The sequence below is a fragment of the Pantherophis guttatus genome, chromosome 8 (assembly GCF_059756535.1).
Source record: "Pantherophis guttatus breed Tessera chromosome 8, ASM5975653v1, whole genome shotgun sequence".
NCBI lineage: Eukaryota > Metazoa > Chordata > Lepidosauria > Squamata > Colubridae > Pantherophis > Pantherophis guttatus.
In genome coordinates, this window is record NC_142070.1 from 81053891 (window position 1) to 81073445 (window position 19555).

The 19555-nt window shown below is 45.8% G+C and overlaps 1 protein-coding gene across 2 annotated transcripts in view; it reads right to left on the reverse strand.

Annotated features, from left to right (window-relative positions):
* RGS12 (regulator of G protein signaling 12) overlaps positions 1-19555 on the reverse strand; it is a 58883-nt gene that overhangs the window by 24847 nt on the left and 14481 nt on the right. For both annotated transcript variants that reach the window (XR_015729288.1, XM_087875541.1), the window contains exons 4-9: positions 12087-12108; positions 7338-7507; positions 5435-5527; positions 4762-4905; positions 3887-4066; positions 1728-1881 (exon numbers count right to left, since the gene is read on the reverse strand). Coding sequence is in view for 1 of the 2 variants with exons in the window: in XM_087875541.1 (XP_087731667.1) it covers positions 1728-1881; positions 3887-4066; positions 4762-4905; positions 5435-5527; positions 7338-7507; positions 12087-12108 (763 nt within the window). In the remaining variant the exon portion in view is untranslated. The remainder of the gene's footprint in view (positions 1-1727; positions 1882-3886; positions 4067-4761; positions 4906-5434; positions 5528-7337; positions 7508-12086; positions 12109-19555) is intronic.

Here is a 19555-nt window from a genome sequence, read left to right on the forward strand (position 1 = left end):
TGCACGCACACACACACACACGCAAAGCGCGTGACCACCGAACCGATTGTTAAACCGGCAGGATCCCACCACTAATCTAAAGATAGTTGTCTATTTAAGATACATTAATAATTTAGTTTATTCTGCAAGAAAGGGAGCTTAGTTACGTAGCATGAGGCTATATATTCTGCAATACTGGGACTATCGGTGAGTCAACGGCGGGTCAGAGGAGGAGCTGCTGCGGGATGGAGACGACCATTTGCTCTTTAAAAATTATGATTTAAATCGAGTTGATTTAAATCAAGCCTTTTTCACTAGTAATTTAAATCGGGATTTAAATCAACTCGATTGAAATCAAATCCACCCAGCAATGGATGCGCCCCTAGGCAGCTCTGGCCCCCACTGTTTCTCCCCTGGTCTCAGGTAAGGGCTGCAGGTGTCACCGAATAGGAACAAAGCACCTGAAACAAGGAAGCATGTATTCCTTTGACTGGATGTAGCCCAAAGAATAAAGAGATTTATGTGCTTAAAAAAAACCCAGTTGGAATTTGGCCCAGAAACTCATGAGAAAAAGAGTCCCACGCGCTCTCTACTCCTGAGTTTGTCCGCTACTGTCTTGACCTCTCCGGATTTCTTTTAGAAGCAGCCCTGTGACGGAAAAACACCTTACAATTCTGAGAGTGGGGCAGATGTAAAGTTCCAAATTCTGCTTTGGGGGAACCTTGGTCATTTTTCTCTCGCTGTTCTTTGCATGATGCTTTCCTCCTCAGAGGGAACAAGCATTCGGTGACCCTCGAACTGTAAGATAAGTCTCATGTATACAAGCGGTATGGGTTTGTTTCTCTTTGTTGGGTTTGTCACCGTATGCTAAATAAATGAATAACTCTCCAAACTGGTAAAAGAGGGCTCGGAGAACTTTCCCTATCTGGATCCCATGAGCAAAGGGATTGCCATGGAAACCAAAGGCCTCAAAATTTGAAGTCCCAGTGATGCCCTATCAGTAAATTCCATAGATTCCAGAAGTCTGCCACCCTCCCTCTTTCCTTCCTCTCAGAATCCATCCATCTATCTAGCCATCCGTGTCCCTCATCATTCTCCCTCCTACCTTCCTTCCTTCCTTCCTTCTTCTCTCAGAACACTCCCTTCCATCCCTCCATCCCTCTCTCCTTCCTTCCCTTTCGTCATACTTCCTTTCTTCCTTCCCTCCCACTCAGAACCCCTCCTTCATCTCTCAGAATCCTTCCATCCATCCTTTTCTTCCTCTCTTTCTTCTTCCTTCCCTCTCAGAAGCCCTCCTTCCTCTCTCAGAATCCTTCCATCCATCCTTTTCTTCCTCTCTCCTTTTTTCTTCCTTCCCTCAGAAGCCCTCCTTCCTCTCTCAGAATCCTTCCATCCATCCTTTTCTTCCTCTCTCCTTCCTTCCTTCCTCTCAGAATCCCTCCATCCATCCTTTTCTTCCTCTCTCCTTCCTTCCTCTCTGAATCCTTCCATCCATCCTTTTCTTCCTTTCTCCTTCCTTCCTTCCTCTCAGAATCCATCCATCCATCCTTTTCTTCTTCTCTTCCTTCCTTCCTCTCTCAGAATCCTTCCATCCATCCTTTTCTTCTTCTCTCCTTCCTTCCTTCCTTCCTTCCTTCCTCCCTCCCTCCCTCCCTCCCTCCCTCCCTCCCTCCCTCTCTCAGAATCTATCCATCCATCCATCCTTCTCTCTCTCCACCAAGGCCTCATCTTTGGATTTTAAAACTCACCTTTGAGGCAACTGCCGTTCTCCTTCTTCTTCTGTGACCTCCCCAAACTCTTGCTCCTCGACCAGGAAAAAAAAGTTCCTTTTTTCTTTTTCTCGCCATCTTCTTCTCCAGATTCTTCATTCAAGGAGCGTCCAGACTTGGCTTTTCCGCCTAACTATCAACAAGTGCAATTTTAAAAAATCACTTCCGTGAGTATGGTTTCTTTAATCAGAATAGTGCTAAACTGGAATTTTTGCATGTTTAAAAAATAAAATAAAAAGTTATTGCAAAAAAGAAAAAGAAAAAAGAAAAAGAAAAAAGAATCGTGCTTTTATTTGCTGGTTCTGCTGCCTGCTCATCCTCTTCTTCCCAGCAGATTTGAGACCTACAGACAGGACCTATCATACACACTTGCAGCCAAGACGAACTAACAAGGCCCATCTTCATTCCCTTCTTGATGAACAAGCAACTGCCAGAATAACAGAGTTGGAAGGGACCTTGGAGGTCTTCTAGTCCAACCCCCTGCTCAAGCAGAAAACCCTACATCACTTCAGACAAATGGTTATCTAACATCTTCTTAAAAACTTCCAGCGTTGGAGCATTCACACCTTCTAGAGGCAAGTTGTTCCGCTGGTTAATTGTTCTCACTGTCAGGAAATTCCTCCTTAGTTCTAAGTTGCTTCTCTCCTTGATGGGTTTCCATCCGTTGCTTCTTGTCCTGCCTTCAGGTGCTTTGGAGAATAGCTTGACTCCCTCTTCTTTGGGGCAGCCCCTCAAATATTGGAACACAGCCGTCATGTCACCTCTAGTCCTTCTTTTCATTAGACTAGACATACCGAATTCCCGCTTAGTCCTTTTTTTCATTATGTCTGATACCCAGTTCCTGCAACCGTTCATTATATGTTTTAGCCTCCAGTCCCCGAATCACCTTTGTTGCTCTTCTCTGCACTCTTTCTAGAGTCTCAGCATCCTTTTTTTTTTTTTTGGTCCACACTAATATGCACCTTTTAGCTAATGCATTTTTACTTGGTTACAGTTTGAACCACCTTCCCAATTTCGGCTCAAACGTCTCGTGGGGGACGGATTCACTCACTCATGTATACTAGGGTGTGTTGCTTCTCTCTGTCATATAATACCGTGTTTCCCCAAAAACAAGACCGGGTCTTATATTAATTTTTGCTCCAAAAGATGCATCATTGTTGTTGCTAGTTGCGAAGTCATGTCCGACCAATCGCGACCCCATGGACAATGTTCCTCCAGGCCTTCCTGTCCTCTACTATCCTCTGGAGTCCATTTAAGCTCACGCCGACTGCTTTAGTGACTCCATCCAGCCATCTCATTCTCTGCCGTCCTCTTCTTCTTTTGCCCTCCATCTTTCCCAGCATTAGGCTCTTCTCCAGGGAGTCCTTCCTTCTCATGAGGTGGCCAAAGGATTTGAGTTTCCTCTTCAGGATCTGGCCTTCTGAAGAGCAGTCAGGGTTGATCTCCTCTAGGACTGACCGGTTGGATGGCTTTGCAGTCCAAGGGACTCACAGGAGTCTTCTCCAGCACCAGAGTTCAAGGGCCTCCATTCTTTGGCCTTCTCAGCCTTCCTTATGGTCCAACTTTCACAGCCATCCATTGCAACTGGGAACACCATCGCCTTGACTATACGCACTTTTGTTGGCAGGCTGATGTCTCTGCTTTTTAGTATGCTGTCAAGATTTGCCATAGCTTTCCTCCCCAGGAGCAAGCGTCTTTTAATTTCTTGGCTGCATTAGGGCTTATTTTCTGGTTATGCAAAAGATGCATTAGGGCTTATTTTCTGGTTAGGTCTTATTTTGGGGGAAATACGGTACTAAATGCATCCATCTGGCTGACAATCTTAACTGGGGCTTATTTTGGGGGTAGGGCTTATATTACGAGCATCCTGAAAAATCATGCTAGGACTTATTTTCCAATTGGGTCTTCTTTTCGGGGAAACAGGGTATATAAACAAATTTTGTATTTGTTTACTTATTTTGTCATGTCTGTGTAGCGTATATTGGAGGCGGTGACCCTCTTGAGAGCTGTATGCCATGAAATTTCGTTTTAATGTATGCCGATTAGTGGACTTTCAAAGCGACAATAAAGTTATTATTCTATTCTACACCAGCAAGAATTGGATCTGTTTTCAACTGTGCATCCTAACAGATAGATACCTTTCTCGGAGAGGAAACACCGAACATGTCAGGACTGATATTGGACTTCAGCGTAGGGCTGCTTGGGGCCCATTGCAGATCGGGGACCGGACGGCCTTCCACTTCGGCTAAAACACATTCTTGGTAAAACGGAGACTTCAGAAAGCGTGCGTAGCTGTCAAATTTCATCAAATTGAAAATCTAAAAGACAAAAAAGGAGTCCTGTTAAGACAGAATTCAATACGAGTTTCACAAGTGGCAGAGTTTGTCCCTGGGGGGGGGGAATAAAACAATTTAAAAATATACCATATTTTTCGGAGTAGAAGATGCACTTCCCCCCCCTAAAAGAGGGTGAAAATTTGAGTGCTTCTTATACACCAAATGTAGCCCTGCCCACCCTTTGGCCTCCGCCTCCCAGTAATTTACCTCCTTGCAGAGAGCAACAAACTGCAAACAGCCCGTTTTAGTTTCAACACAGCCTGATTAGCACAAGAAAAAAAAAATCTGCCTCCCAGCAATTTACCTCCTTGCAGCAAGAAGCAAACAGCCCGTTTCAGCTTCAGCACAGCCTGATTAGCACAAGCAGCTGATTGTCGGTTGGATCGGCCTCCCGAACATCAGCTGTTTCAGGTTGCAGGGATTGCCAGAGCAATAGCTGCGTGGGCATCCGCTGTTTGCTGCAAGGAGACAAATTGCTGGGAGGCAGATTTTTTTTCCCTTGTGCTGGGGCTTATTTTGGGGGTAGAGCTTATATTACAAGCATCCTGAAAATTGATGCTAGGGCTTATTTTCTGGTTGGGTCTCATTTTCGGGGAAACAGGATAGTTGTGGCAGCCCTCCGCAAAGGGTGTTTTTCATAACCAGCGGAAGGGAATTGTTCAGATTTCCGACGGTACCTGAAGCTGCTGATCTTTGAACATGTTCGGATGCGGTGCGGTCAGGACATCGTCCGCCAGCTGGACTTGGCTGTCAATATTGACTGGAGTCGTAGCTTTGCTGCATAAATATTTATTAAAGATCTCCTGCGCTCTGAATGAAAGCTGCGAAGCAAGAAGAAATGACGTTAAAAAGAAAAGTACGCAGGAATTATGGCAGCTGTGAGGTACAGGCCGCCCTCGACTTACAACAGTTCGTTTAGTGACCGTCACAACGGCACTGGGGCAAAAAAAAAAAGGGAGTTACGGGCGTATTTTCCATTGTCTTCCATAGCTTCCCTGTTGTCTTTGCTTGTCAGGCGGTCGCAAAAGGGAATCACGTGACCCCCAAGACTGCATAAATATGAGTCAGTTGCCAAGCATCTGAATTATGATCGTGGGGATGCTACAAAGGGCATGAGTGTGAAAAACGGTCACAAGTCACTTTTTTTCAGTGGTAACTTCGAACGGTCACTAAATGAACTGTTGTAAGTCGAGGATGAGCTATCTTCTCCTTCCCAGGGTGGTGGCTCCTTTCTTCTCCCTGTACCTCACCTTAGACCTTCCAAAGAGTTTGAACAGCCTGAATTTATTGCAGGTTGTTTGATAATAAAGGCAAAAAGAAGGGAAAAGGCATTTGACAACATAACCTTACCTCCTTTTTGTCGTGAGCTGGTATGTGATTAAAATATTCGCAGGCTTGCCAAAACAGGATGTTTTCTTCGCTAAATTCCTTCCGTAAAAAATCCTAGTTGGGAAAGAGGAATTTAAAAACCACACTGAGGGGGAAACCTCCAAAAGCCCACCAGATCTCAAGCCCCTGAAACATCTTCCAGAGAAGGGGCCCTTTTGTGTCTCTTTCAAGGTCTGTCTTGGGTTGGGGGAGATGGCGGGGGGGGGGGGGGGCTCAAAGCGAATCGAGCTGCAACGGCGACTGAATTAAGCTCAGCTATGGAGAAGGATGATGGGGCCAACCATACTTGTGATGGAGGTTGTCCCGAAGGAGACAACCATGTTATTGGCCCATGTACCGGCATAAAACGGAGGAAAATCTCCAGGTTCGGCTCCATCTCCTGGCTCAAGGGATTAAGTGGGGATGGGAGGACGGGAGACGGGACACAATGTGTCTCTCTCCTCAAACAAGCCCCCTCCCCAAAGAGATCCAGACAGACAAACAGACAGACAGACACATCCAGAAATTCCTGAAGCTATGATGCCCAAGGTGTCCACCTACATGGCCCAGAAAAAGATTTATTCGAAATTATTACACGTATTTCGGGCCAAAAAGAATGTAACACCCCAAACCTACAGATGATGTCCCAAAGGCAGGGGTGAAATGCTCTCGGTTCGGACCGGATTGCCCGAACTGGTAGCGATGGAGGCAGGTGGTTTGGAGAACTGGTAGCAAAAATCCCCCTGCCACCCCCCCCATGCCCAGCTGAGCCGCACGATCATCAGAGGCTTTTTTTTACTTTTAAAAGCATTTTTTCTACAACCTCTTTGGCAGAAAAAATGCTTTTAAAAGTAAAAAAAACAAGCCTCTGGTGATCGTGCAGCTCAGCTGGGATCATCAGAGGCTTTTAAAAGCATTTTTTCTACAGCCTCTTCGTCTGTAGAGGTTGTAGAAAAAAAAATGCTTTTAAAAGCCTCTGACGATCCCAGCTGAGTTGCCTGATCGTCAGAGGCTTTTAAGAGCATTTTTTTTTCTACAACCTCTGGTAGGCTGTAGAAAAAATGCTTTTAAAAGTAAAAAAAAAAAAAAGTTGGCCATGCCCACCCAGTCACATTAACCCCCCCACTATGCCACGCCCACAGAACTGGTAGTAACAAATTTTACATTTCACCACTGCCCAAAGATGATTTTTTTCAAGAGGCAATTGGACTTTGTGGTTTTTCTTTGAAGACGTTTCACGGAGGAGGAGGAGGAGAGAGGAAGAGGAAGAGGAAGAGGAGGAGGAGGAGGAGGAGGAGGAGGAGGAGGAGGAGGAGGAAGAAGAAGAAGAAGAAGAAGAAGAAGAAGAAGAAGAAGAAGAAGAAGAAGGAAGAAGAAGAAGAAGAAGAAGAAGAAGAAGAAGAAGAAGAAGAAGAAGAAGAAGAAGAAGAAGAAGAAGAAGAAGAAGAAGAAGAAGAAGTTGTTTCTTGGATGACAAGCGAAACATCTTCAAAAGAAAAAACAAAGTCCAGTGGCCTCTTAAAAAAGCACCTTTGGGACAACCATGACCTGGATGACTGAGAATCTCCATAGACATCTAGAGATGGTGTTTCTTCCAACCAAGGTCATGGGCACATGGCCACAGCACCTCTTCCCTCCTTCCTTCAAAGGAAGCCTTAGACCTTCCCGAAGGCCTGCAACTCCCATTCCATCTCCGGCCTTGCCGTTGTTTGCCGAGGACAACGAGACTAGCCTAGGGGACTTGTCCAAGAGATTCCAGGCTGGCCATGCTCTCTTAGATACCACCAGGATCTGGTTGCCAGCTGCAGCTCGATGCTCGTTCAGCGCACTCTGTTTGGGATAACGCCAAACCAAAACCATGGCTTAGTCGTTCTCCATTGCTTACAGAGAAATATCGAATACCAAGGGGATCCTGTAGAAGACGCTCAAAGGAAACAGCCCAACTGGCAACTCTTCTTTCTCGTTGTCGTTGGCAGCTCTGGACACTGGGCAGACTGGCATTGCTGCTGAGGCTGGTGTCACTGGCGCCATCTTTCAAGTCACTGTGATTCAGCTCTGCGGTAACGTCAAAAAAAACCCAAATGAATCTGGCAATAAACGTATGGCTGCGTCAACCTCTCTGGAACTGAAAACCGTGAAATCTCTCGTTTGCTAGACGGGAAAGGTGAGAATCCACAGGAATTGGGTAGGTCTAGTTTGATGAAAAGAAGGACTAGGGGTGACATGAGAGCAGTCTTCCAATATCTCAGGGGCTGCTCCAAAGTGGAGAAGATCAACTTATTTTCCAAAGCACCTGAGGGTAGAACAAGAAGCAATGGGTGGAAACTCATCAAGGAGAGAAGCAACTTAGAACTAAGGAGAAATTTCCTGACAGTGAGAACGATTAATCAGCAGAACAACTTGCCTTCAGAAGTTATGGGTGCTCCAACACTGGAAGTTTTCAAGGACTTCCGTTTGCCTGGAATGGCAGAGTGTTTCCTGCCTGAGCAGGGGGTTGGACTAGATGACCTCCAAGGTCCCTTCCAACTCTGTTCCTCTCTTAAAAAAAGAACCGGCCAGTCATGATCCGCGAGGCATTACCTGGATAAAGCTGGTAGGAGCCCCTGGCGTGGTGCCACTTCAGCAGACACTTCCAGTCGCTCAGGGAAGGCCATCCTTCAGCGGCCATGCCCAGCAGAGCGGCCGAACCCACGGAGAAGGCCCGGTCGGCCTCCCGCTGGTGGCGAAACCAGCAGCAGCGAGCATCATTTCTCTCTCTCTCCCTTTAGCTCTTATTTTACAGCATTTCCTCCAAGTGGCATCCTCCCCCCCCCCCCGACACATCCTGAAGGATGCTCTTGGTACACCTGACTCAGAGCTAATCCGGTGCAACATCAATAATTGAACGAAAAAGGCCCTTTCGTGGCTGTTGCCGAAGGGATATGAATTATTCAACTTGCAGCGCAATACAAGGACAGATGCAGAGCTCGAGTGGCCACAGCTGAGAGGCCAATCGAAATGCAACACACATACACACACACACACACACACCTGCCTTCTACACAAACAGCTTCATTCTTACTTTACTTTACTTTTACTTTTATTTGATTTCTATACCGCCCTACTCCCGAAGGACTCAGGGCGGTGAACAGCCAACCATAAAATACTTATATACAAAATTTAAAAAGCAGAATTAAAATCGAATTAAATAGTTTGGCCCAGACAAATTAAAACCCCAATCAATTTAAAACAAATTTAAACTTTTGAGTATTAAAAATATTAAAAGATATTAAAATTATTAAAATCGTTTAAAAAGAGGGAGAAAATACATGAGAAAATAATGAGGACCCAGTTTGTGGGGGCAATAAGCTGACTTTGTATAAAATATACAAAAGTATGAAGGCTATTGCTTAACGCATTGTAAGCCGCCCTGAGTCTCCGGAGAAGGGCGGCATATAAATCAAAAAAAAAAAAAAAAATTAGGCCAGGCCCGCCTGGTGAAATAAAATAAATTCTGGGCTTTCCTGTTTCCCTAAAGAAAATTAGGAAGGCATGGGGTCCGGTTTAAAACTTTAAAATGACCGTACTTTTCGGAGTATAAGACGCACTTTTCCCCCTCTCCCTAAAAGAGGGTGGAAATCAGGAGTGAAATGCTCCCGGTTCGGACCGGATCACCCGATCCGGTAGCGATGGCAGCGGGTGGTTCGAAGAACCAGTAGCAAAAATCCCTGCGCTACCCCTCACTATGCTCAGCTGAGTCGCACGATCATCGGAGGCTTTTTTTTAAAAACTTTTCAAAGCATTTTTTCTACAATCTCTTCTGACGGAAAAATGCTTTTAAAAGTTTTTTAAAAAAGGCTCTGATGATCGCGCGGCTCAGCTGGGATCCTCAGAGGCTTTTCAAAGCATTTTTTTCTGCAACCTCTTCGGCCGAAGAGGTGGTTTAAAAAAATGCTTTGAAAAGGCTCTGACGATCCCAGCTGAGTTGCCTGATCGCCAGAGGTTTTTCAAAGCATTAGAAAAAATGCTTTGAAAAGTTTTTTTTTAAAAAAAAGTTGGCCACGCCCATCCAGTCACATTACCCCCCCACCAAGCCACGCCCACAGAACCGGTAGTAACACATTTTAAATTTCACCCCTGGTGGAAATGTTGGTGCGTCTTATACACCGAATACAGCCATTTTTGGCCTCCCAAAACCCCGCCTCGCGCGTCCCGTTTTTGCCAAAAATAGGCCCGTTTTTCACAAAAACGGGATGCGTGGGGGGGTTGGGAGAGTGCTCCTGGGGGCCGGGGAGTGCAAAAACGTGATGTGTGGGGTGTTTGGGAGACCAAAAATGGGCCAGGATTTTGGAAAAACACAGGCGTTTTAGCCCTCCCCAGTCCCCAGGAGCACTCTGCCGGCCAACAAACGCCCTCTGCGTGTCCCGTTTTTGCAAAAAACGGCTCCGTGGTCCTGGGGTGTATATACAGAGTGGTCCTGGGGACCACGGAGGGCAAACCGCCTGCTACCACCAATAGTCTCCCACCGGCCAGTACGCTCCCATAGAGAGGGGCTCCTCCGGGTGCCGTCGGCCAAACAATGTCGACTGGCGGCCCCTAGGGGGAGAGCCTTCTCTGTGGGGGCACCTACTGTCTGGAACGAGCTCCCCCCGGAGATACGGAGGATCCCGGATCTGTGCACCTTCCGTCGCGCGCTTAAGACTTTTTTATTTCATCAAGCTGCCCTGGCCTAAATCTTCTCCCCTTTTTAAATGTAAATTTTAATTTGTTTTTAAATTATGGGGTATTTTAAATCCAGCCAAATTCTTTAATTCGTTTTTAATTTATTTTAAATTTTTGTATTTATGCGTTTTATCTTGTGGCTGTTCACCGCCCTGAGTCCTTCGGGAGAAGGGCGGTATAGAAATTTAATAAAATAAAATAAATAAAAACTTTTTTTTTGTTGTTTACCTCTTTGCAATCTTGGTGCAATCTTGGTTCCACTGGTTAATTGTCCTCATTGTTAGGAAGTTTCTCCTTAGTTCTAGGTTGCTTCTCTCCTTGATTAGTTTCCATCCATTGTTTCTTGTCTTTTCTGCTGGTGCTTTGGAAAATACTGTATATTGACCCCCCTCCCCTCCTCTTTGGGGCAGCCCCTCAAATACTGGAAAACTCCTGTCATGTCCCCCCCCCCAGTCCTTCTTTTCTCTAGACTAACCAAACCCAATTCCTGCAACCGTTCTTTGTTCGTTTTCGTCTCCAGGCCTTTAATCATCGCAGTTATTTTTCTCTGCACTTTTTCCAAAGTCTCAACGTCTTTTTTGGTAAGGGGGTGACCAAAACAGGAGGCAACATTCCAGGTGTGACCTTGCTAAGGACTTATAAAGTGGTACTGATACTTCACCTGATTTTGGTTCTGTGCCTCTGTTTATAGAACCAAGGATTGTATTCAGCAGCAACAAACAGAATCCACCCAGTGGAGCTAGTACGGACTCTGGGTCCACATTCCCATGAGCCACAGCCACCATTCCCAGTTGCCTACCATTGATCCCTTCCCCCCCCTTCCCCAGATCCCCCCTGACCCTCTCCTTGCAAATTCAAGGGTCCCACCTACGCCACCTCCTTCCATCACCCTCCTCCCACAACATCAATGTTTGAATGAGTAACCGGTTCAAATCGAGAATGAGTTTGGTGGATGTTGGACCTAACAGTTAACCTGTAAATAGAGACTTTTGTTGTTAATTTGCGCAAAAGCATCATTAACAAAGGAGAATATTTGTAAATCAGGGTTGAAATGAGGGGTCCCTTGGTGCTCTCTGAGCTTGCTTGTTTTCTTGCAGATGTTTCATGACCCAGTTAGGGAACATCATCAATGCTAGAAGGGAGTTAGATTGGCAGGGAGGAGGAGGAGGAGGAGGAGGAGGAGGAGGAGGAGGAGGAGGAGGAGGAGGAGGAGGAGGAGGAGGAGGAGGAGGAGGAGGTGAAGGAAGGGAGGGAATGTCAACTTGCAAAGTTTGCAAGTTGCCATGAGCAGGAGGGAGGGAGAACTGATAGAGCTGATTGATTTCCCTAACTGAAGCTGCATTCCATACATTCTTCCTGACCGCAATCAGAAGGAGGGTGTTGGGTTTCACAAGCCAGCCGAAGTGGTTCATTGGAGAATGTGATTTATGACATGGCCAGGGAGGAGAGGGAGAGACAGGGTCATAGGGGAACGTAAATCTACGTGGGATTAGTTCTAACTGCATCCGAATATTGCCGGAATGGTGCTCCTAATAAATGACTGTATTTCTTTTGAAGTTTGGCTCATGGCTCATGAATTAATTAGGGCATCTTTCGGAAACTTCACAGGGAGGACTGTGGGGTCCTTGGTGCTCTCTGAGCTGGCTTATTTTCTTGCTGACATTTCATGACCCAACTAGGTAAGGTCATCAGTGCTAGATTTGCAGAAAGAAGGAGGAGGAGGGAGGGAGGGAGGGAGGGAGGGAGGGAGGAGGAGGAGGAGGAGGAGGAGGAGGATGGGAAGGAGGACTGTGGGGTCCTTGGTGTTTTCTGAGCTTGCTTGTTTTTTGCAGATGTTTCAACTAGGGAACATCATGAGTGCTAGTATCACTCATTGTCAAAAGTGCCTAAAAAATATCAGTTCTTTCCATAAAGACAGAAGCGTTTAGCTTACCTCCATCAGACACAGTTGTAGACTGCAGGGAGAGAAGGGAAGAAGAGAGAGAGAGAGAGAGAGAAATGATCAGTCGTGAATGCAAAAACTGGAAAATGCAAAGTTCTCCGCCAGATTTCTTTATCCACCCCTTCGATCCAACCTTCAAGCCATCATCAGCCCATTCGGTTGGATTTGATTCGGTCCGTTACTGAGAACAAAATGTTCCCAGTGAAAACAAAGTTTTGAATAAATAAAGTTGATTTCGGGAGACAGTATGTCCTATATCCGTGATGGCGAACCTATGGCACGCGTGCCACAGATGGCACGCGGAGCCATATCTGTGGCCACGCGAGCATTGCCCTAGCTCAGCTCCAGCGCGCATGCGTGCGCTGGCCAGCTGATTTTCGGGCCTTCCAGTCCCATCGGGAGTCGGGAAACAAGCCGTTTCCGGCCTCCGGGTGGCCGCCAGGTGGGTGGGGAAGGCAGTTTTCGTCCTCCCCAGGCTCCAAGGAAGCCTCTGGAGCCTGGGGAGGGCGAAAAACAGGCCCACAGGTCATTGCATGCCAAAAGCGGGGGTCATGCGGGGGGGTCACGCACGCATGACACCCGCTTTTGGCACGCAATAGCAAAAAGGTTAGCCATCACTGTCCTATATAATATTTTTATTTCTCAGGGGCAGCTTATTCCAGAAGATCCAGGTGGCCAAAAGGATTTTTTTTGCTTTTGAAGGACCCTTCACTTCCCACCCTGGGAGAACTCTAAGCCCACCCCCCCACCCCCCATTCCCTGAGCAGAGTCCCTTCGGAAGAGAGTCCCATCAGCAGGTGCCTTTCAATCTGATTTTTTATTGGACAATTCAGGCATTGCAGTAAATCCAGTCCTCGACTTATGACCTCGGTTTATGACCCCCGGATTTACGTTGCTAAGTGAAACACCGGTGAAGTGACATTCACCCTGTCGTTAAGGGAATCCTTGCACTTGTCAAGTTAGGCATCCGTCCCTGTGGTCGCAAAAGTGCGATCACGTGACTTCCCCAGGACGCCTGCGACCGTCATAAATAGGAACCGGTTGCCAAGGGTCGGAAGGAGGGGGATAAACATTGATAAGCAACGTTGATTACTTATTTCGTATCCTCTGACGATCATGAAGGGTTGTACTTTATGACATACGATGAATGCGTTTTTATGATGACCATGATCAGGATTTATGACTTATCGCTATGATGGCGAAGCTACGGCACGCGTGCCAGACGTTGCACACAGAGCCCTCTCTGGGGGCACGTGCACCATCGCCAGCTGCTCTTTTGGTTTCGGGTACGCGCATGCGCACCCGCCAGCTGGTCTTCCAGTTCCCGGACTCTGGCGTGCGCGAAGACCAGGTGGCCTTCGAGATTCCGGGACTCTGGCTCGTGCGTACACTCGCGCATCCCGGTTTGGGCGCTCGGTGCCGAAAAGGTTCACCATCACTGATTTATAGTGTTTACGTGCACCAAGGGCTTATGCAATGGAGACAAATTCCTTGTGTGTGTCTAATTCACACAAAGAATTCTAAATGGTTTGTTTTTTGTCGTTTTTTTTTTTTCAGGACAGCGTGACGCAGCCGTCAGCCTTCCCATCTCTGACTCCAATCTACTTAAACTAGCTGATTCCCCCCCCCTTCTTCGAACTTTCAACGCGTTACTTTAACTTTTCACTCCCAATTTTTGCCTTCTTGACCTCTCTCCCTCTCCCTCCCTCCCTCTCTCTCTCTCTCTTTCTTTCTTTCTCTCTCTCTCTCTCTCTCTCTGTGTATCCGGCTCGGCCTGTTTTTTTCCCCCCCTATTAGAGTATTTTTTGTAACTTTCGTAGGGAGGAGGGGGGCTTATTCAACTCAGAAGCATAAAAGCCCAAAAATATCCTTGAAGCAGCTAAAAATTGAAGATGGGGTCCCTCAGCCCAACTGCAGGCCGGGAGTGGGGGGGGGGTGGAGAGGCAGAGGTGAGCCACCAGGGCAAGCTTTTCTTAAAATCCACCTGCCCCCTCCCCACCCGGTGTAAGACCCTGCTGGAAATTTCTCTGTCTGTCATCTAATCCAGGGGTCTCCAACCTGGGCAACTTTAAGCCTGGCAGACTTCAACTCCCAGAATTCCACACCCAGGGGAATTCTGGGAGATGTAGTCCTCCAGGTTTAAAGTTAACAAAAGATGGAGACCTCTGATCTACACACCCATTCATATGAATGGAGATCGTAATTCCAGGCAGATGTACATGAACGAAATTTGCTGGCTACATGGGGAGGGGGTCCTTGACTTACGACCACAGCGACGCCCCAAATTTATGCCGCTTAAGTGAAACACAGGTCAAGTGAGTTTTAGCCCCGTTTTGCGGCTTTCCTCGCCGCTCTCGTCAGGCGAATCACGGCCGACGTTAAAGTCGGTAACAACGGTTAGTTTTTCAATGAATCTGGGTTTTTTTTTCCCAGTCGGCTTTGCTCGTCAGGAAGGGTCGCAAAAAAGAGGATCGTGGGACCCCCGCTGGGATGCCACGACCGTCGTAACTATGAACCAGATGCCGAGAGTTTGAATTCAGATCAGGGAACCGTGGGGATACCACAACAGTCGTAAGTGTGAAAAAAACAGCTGTGATATTTTTCAGCGCTGTCATAACTTTGAATGGTCGCTAAACGAACTGTTGTAACTCAAGGACTACTTGTATTTGAGGATTGTTCACTATAATATCAGATCAAGTTTCGTTCACTTTTTAACTCATTATCTAATCGTTCCTTGCCAGTAGCTATTCCTACCAAGAAGAAATACATATAGTAGTGGCCAAAATTGTGGAAACCTTTTGGGAAAAGTGTATTTTTGAGGTTTGATGTCTAATAGCACCCCTTTTTTTGGGAGTTTCAAGATAATCCTATTCCACTGCTGGAATGGAAAGGCCTGGGAATAGCCCAGACCTTCACCCAATTGAAAATCTACGGAGCCGACTAAAGAAACTTGTTAGTCAGAACTTGCGATAAAACCCAGTTAATAGAAGCCATCATTCAATCTTGGTTTCACATTAGAACAGCTGCAGAACTCAAAGACTTGGTTCCCTCCATGGGAAGACGTTGTAAGGCGGTCATTCATGCTAAAGGTTACCCAACGAAGTATTCACTGACAGGGTGATCAATTTTGTATATCTCATTTTTTCTTTGGTGATCATTTTTGTATATCTCGTTTTTTCTACGTGTTTCCCTTTTCTTCTTTATACTCTCACTGCTATTCTAATAGCAAATCCTTCATAAAAGTTATTGCATGACATTCTTGATTAAATTATCTTTCCATTGATATATCATTTTATGGTACTACTCCAAAAAAAAAAAAGAAAAAGGTGGTGTTATTAGCTAGCTTTAGAAAATACACTTTTCCCCCTAAAAGGTTTCCACAATTTTGGCCACTACTGTAGCCTCCATAGCTAACGTCAGACAACGAACAGAGATTAAAACATTTGGAGAGGAAAACTATAAATGTCTGGGTATCGGATGTTAAATTGACAAACCAGGTGAGATCCCCGCGGAAAATCCATAACAAGGCTACGCAGACGGAAGCCCTGTTGAGTTTTATGTGGCTTCCTTCTCAGCCCAGAGGGCACCTCCAAAAACATTTCCCCCCCCCAAACAAGGATAAAAACAGCCTAAGAAAGAATCAATCCCAGTGTTTTAACCTTCTTTCTGCTATCAATCTGCCCGATCTTTTCAATATCCCACCCCGATCCTTTGAAATATTTTCTTCCGCTCGATTCCATAAACACAATACCTACAGCAAAGAAACACTCGAGAGGATTAAAATGTTGAAGGGAGCCAACAAAAAGGGTTGAATGGCAAAAAAAAAGAGCTAAGAAAACATCTAGGCAATAATAATAATAATAATAATAATAATAATAATAATAATAATAATAATAATAATAATAAATATTTTAAATGGCTTAGGGAAGCTTACACGGGAAAGTCGCCATTTAGCGTTAGAAATACTAGGAAATGATTGTATTGTTCGTTGACATCGTCAAATAACCAATAGGAAAAAAAAATAACCAATCTGCAGAATAAAGACAGAAAGAATTTTTTCCCCCGTAAAACCCAATATTGACTAATCCTCCCCCCCACTTTGTTTTTTTTTTTTTAGAAAAGTAAAACTTACGTGACCGGATTTGCAAATTTTATCCATGAACGGAGAGACTGCAGGGAATTATCTTTCATTTAAGTAAAATTTTCGGGCTGGTCGCTGAGACATGCTCCCCCTTCTCCTTCCTCGCAGTCACAACTGGGAGTGTGAAGTGTATGTCCTTCCTTCCTTCCTTCCTTCCTTCCCTCCTTTCTCCCATCCCCCCCACCCAGTGGGGACCCACCCAGGTTCAACGTAGGCTTCTTCCCCTGTGCTACAATGTGGAGTAGCGGCAGCCCAAACTCAAAGGTTTTTAAATTCCTGTTGTGACAATCCCTGCATAGCAATTGAGCCGTCGACCGAGACAGCATACGAGCGGATTAGCCGTATGAGATTTCGCCCCGAGTTTTGGGGTTTTTGTGGGGTTTTTTTTTTTTAGTTCAAGTCTTCCTTTAGGCAAGTTGAATCTTTAGCTCCGAATTCAAACGATCCTGTAAAAGCTTGTTGCTTGTTGGCATGTAGCTGCATGTTCGCAGAAGATTATAATCATACGCCAGTCGGATCTGCGGCTTGCTCCCATCGACTGCTCGCTCATTTCTTCACTCCGTTAAAGTTTACGAGGTCTTCTCCTCTCCTGCAGAACAGGATTCCCACCAAAAAAAAAAAAAAAAAGAGGGTACCACACCCTCTGGTTTGAAACCAGCGGGCGTCGAAAGCTTGAAAAGAACGTTCCGTAGAACCAATTAAAAGAGCAGCCGGTCCTCGACATGCAACGGTCCCTTTAGTGACCGTCCAAAGTTACGACATCACCGAGAAAAGTGATTTTTATGACCTCGTTTCGCCCTTACGACCGTCGCAACATCCCCCCGCGGTCCGCGCGATCCAAATGCAACAGGCCTCGTAATTATGGCCCCGGTTGCAGCATCCCGGGGTCGTGCGATCCCCGTTTGGCCACCTACTGACGAGCAAAAATTGATGGGATTCACTTTACATCCATTTTTCTAACTCAACGACCACATCCAGCTAATTAATTAATTAATTAATGGAGGGACGCGGGAGCTCACTGGCTAAGACGCTGAGCTTGTCGATCGGAAGGTCGGCAGTTCAGCAGTTCGAATCCCGAGTGCCGCGTAACCGGAGTGAGCTCCCGTGACCTGTCCCAGCTTCTGCCAACTGAGCAGTTTGAAAGCACGTGAAAAATGCAAGTAGAAAAATAGGGACCACCTTTGGTGAGAAGGTAACAGCGTTCTGTGCACCTTTGGCGTTGAGTCATGCCGGCCACATGACCACGGAGACGTCTTCGGACAGCTCTGGCTCTTTGGCTTTGAAACGGAGAGGAGCACTGCCCCCTAGAGTCAGGAACGACTAGCACATATGTGCGAGGGGAACCTTTACCTTTACCTTTACCAGTGAACTACGGTGTCTAGAGAGATGGTAAAATGGGGCCAACACTCACTTAACAAATGTCAGAAAAATATCTTTGCTTCTAACCTTTTTTGTTGCTCAAAAGGGCTCACCCACTTATCCATGGACTGAAGCAAACCAAGATTGATCGGAACTTGGTTCTGGATTTATTTTTCAGCTTACGCTCTGAAATCTGTTTTTAAATATAGATGTTTCAGGGGTTTAGGACACCTGCAGTAAAAATACCTCCCATTGTGCAGTTAATATTCCACTGCATTGTTTCCTCGGAATCCAGCAAGAAGAAGCCAAATAAATAAATAAATGGCTGCTGTTATTAGGTTGATCCAGATGCGGAAAAATATGAGGGAGCAGATGGAAGCCTTCTTGGCTCGATCCCAGGATCATCTGGATGTGACCAGATCCACTGCAAAGCTTCAAAGTCAGGACTATCTGCTCTTAAGTACAGAACGGAACTGAACAGAATAACAGAGTTGGAAGGGACCTTGGAGGTCTTCTAGTCCAACCCCCTGCTTAGGCAGGAAAACCTACAACACTTCAGACAAATGGTTGTCCAGTCTCTTCTTAAAAACTTCCAGTGTTGGAGCATCCACAACTTCTGGAGGCACTGATGAATTGTTCTCACTGTCAGGAAATTCCTCCTTAGTTCTAAGTTGCTTCTCTCCTTGATGAGTTTCCATCCGTTGCTTCTTGTCCTGCCTTCTGGTGCTTTGGAGAATAGCTTGACTTCCTCTTCTTTGGGGGAAGCCCCTGAGATATCGAAACACTGCTATCATGTCACCCCTACTCCTTCTTTTCATTAAAACTAGACATACCCAATTCTAACAACCGTTCGTTGCATGTGTTTGAGCCTCCAGTCCCCTAATCCTCTTTGTTGCTCTTCTCTGCACTCTTTCTAGAGTCTCAACATCTTTTTTTAACATTGTGGGGACCAAAACTGGATGCAGGATTCCAAGTGTGGCCTTACCAAGGCATTATCAAGTGGTATTAACACTTCACGTGATCTTGATTCTATCCCTCTGTTAATGCAGCCTAGGACTGTGTTGGCTGAATAGAATAGAATTCATTATTGGCCAAGTGTGATTGGACACACAAGGAATTTGTCTTGGTGCCTACGCTCTCGGTGTACATTTTATTTATTTTTTTTTAATTTATTTTATTTCGAATTTTATATACCGCACCTTCTCCCGAGGGACTCAGGGCGGTGTACAGCCAGCTAAAAACATACAATACAAACATTAAAAACAATTAAAAGGATATATATTAATTTGGCCCCAATTTAAAATGACAAACCAGTTAAAAATGTTTTGAAAAAAATGTTATGTTAAGCCAGCCCGGCTTGCTGGAAAAAGAAAGTTTTAAGGGCACGGCGGAAGGCACCGAGGTCTTGAAAAGAAAAGAAAAGAAAAAGAAGAGATACGTTCATCAAGAAATCATAACGAGAAGTCTTAAATCATAATCAGAAGAATCAGAAGTCTTAAACTTGCCAAGGTTGGATACCCTTGGTCTAGAAGTATAGGGGGCCAGCGTCTGGGCTACGGCAGCTACCTCTGGTCCAGGGCCACAGGTGTGGGGTTATGCATTGGCACAACCGATGCTAGGCTACCTCAGGAGCTATCCTATGTGAAGGAAGGGACTTCAAAGCTTTATTATGCCCTCAGTGATCATACAACAACCACCATCGTCATCTTTTAATGATCCCATAATCTCTTGCAGGGTGGAGTCTGAGTAATTGAATGGAGCCGAGTGTTTACTGACCGGATGCCCTTCCTGTTGTCAATGAGGAGTTACATTCAGCAAATATATTCTCGTCGTGCCCAGAGAGAGAAATATCTGCCTCTACCTAGGATTGAACTCACAGCCTCCTGATTGTCAGACGAAAGCTCCACCTCTAGGCCACTACACCACTCAGTAATCGCACAACCATCCCCAAAGTTTAAAT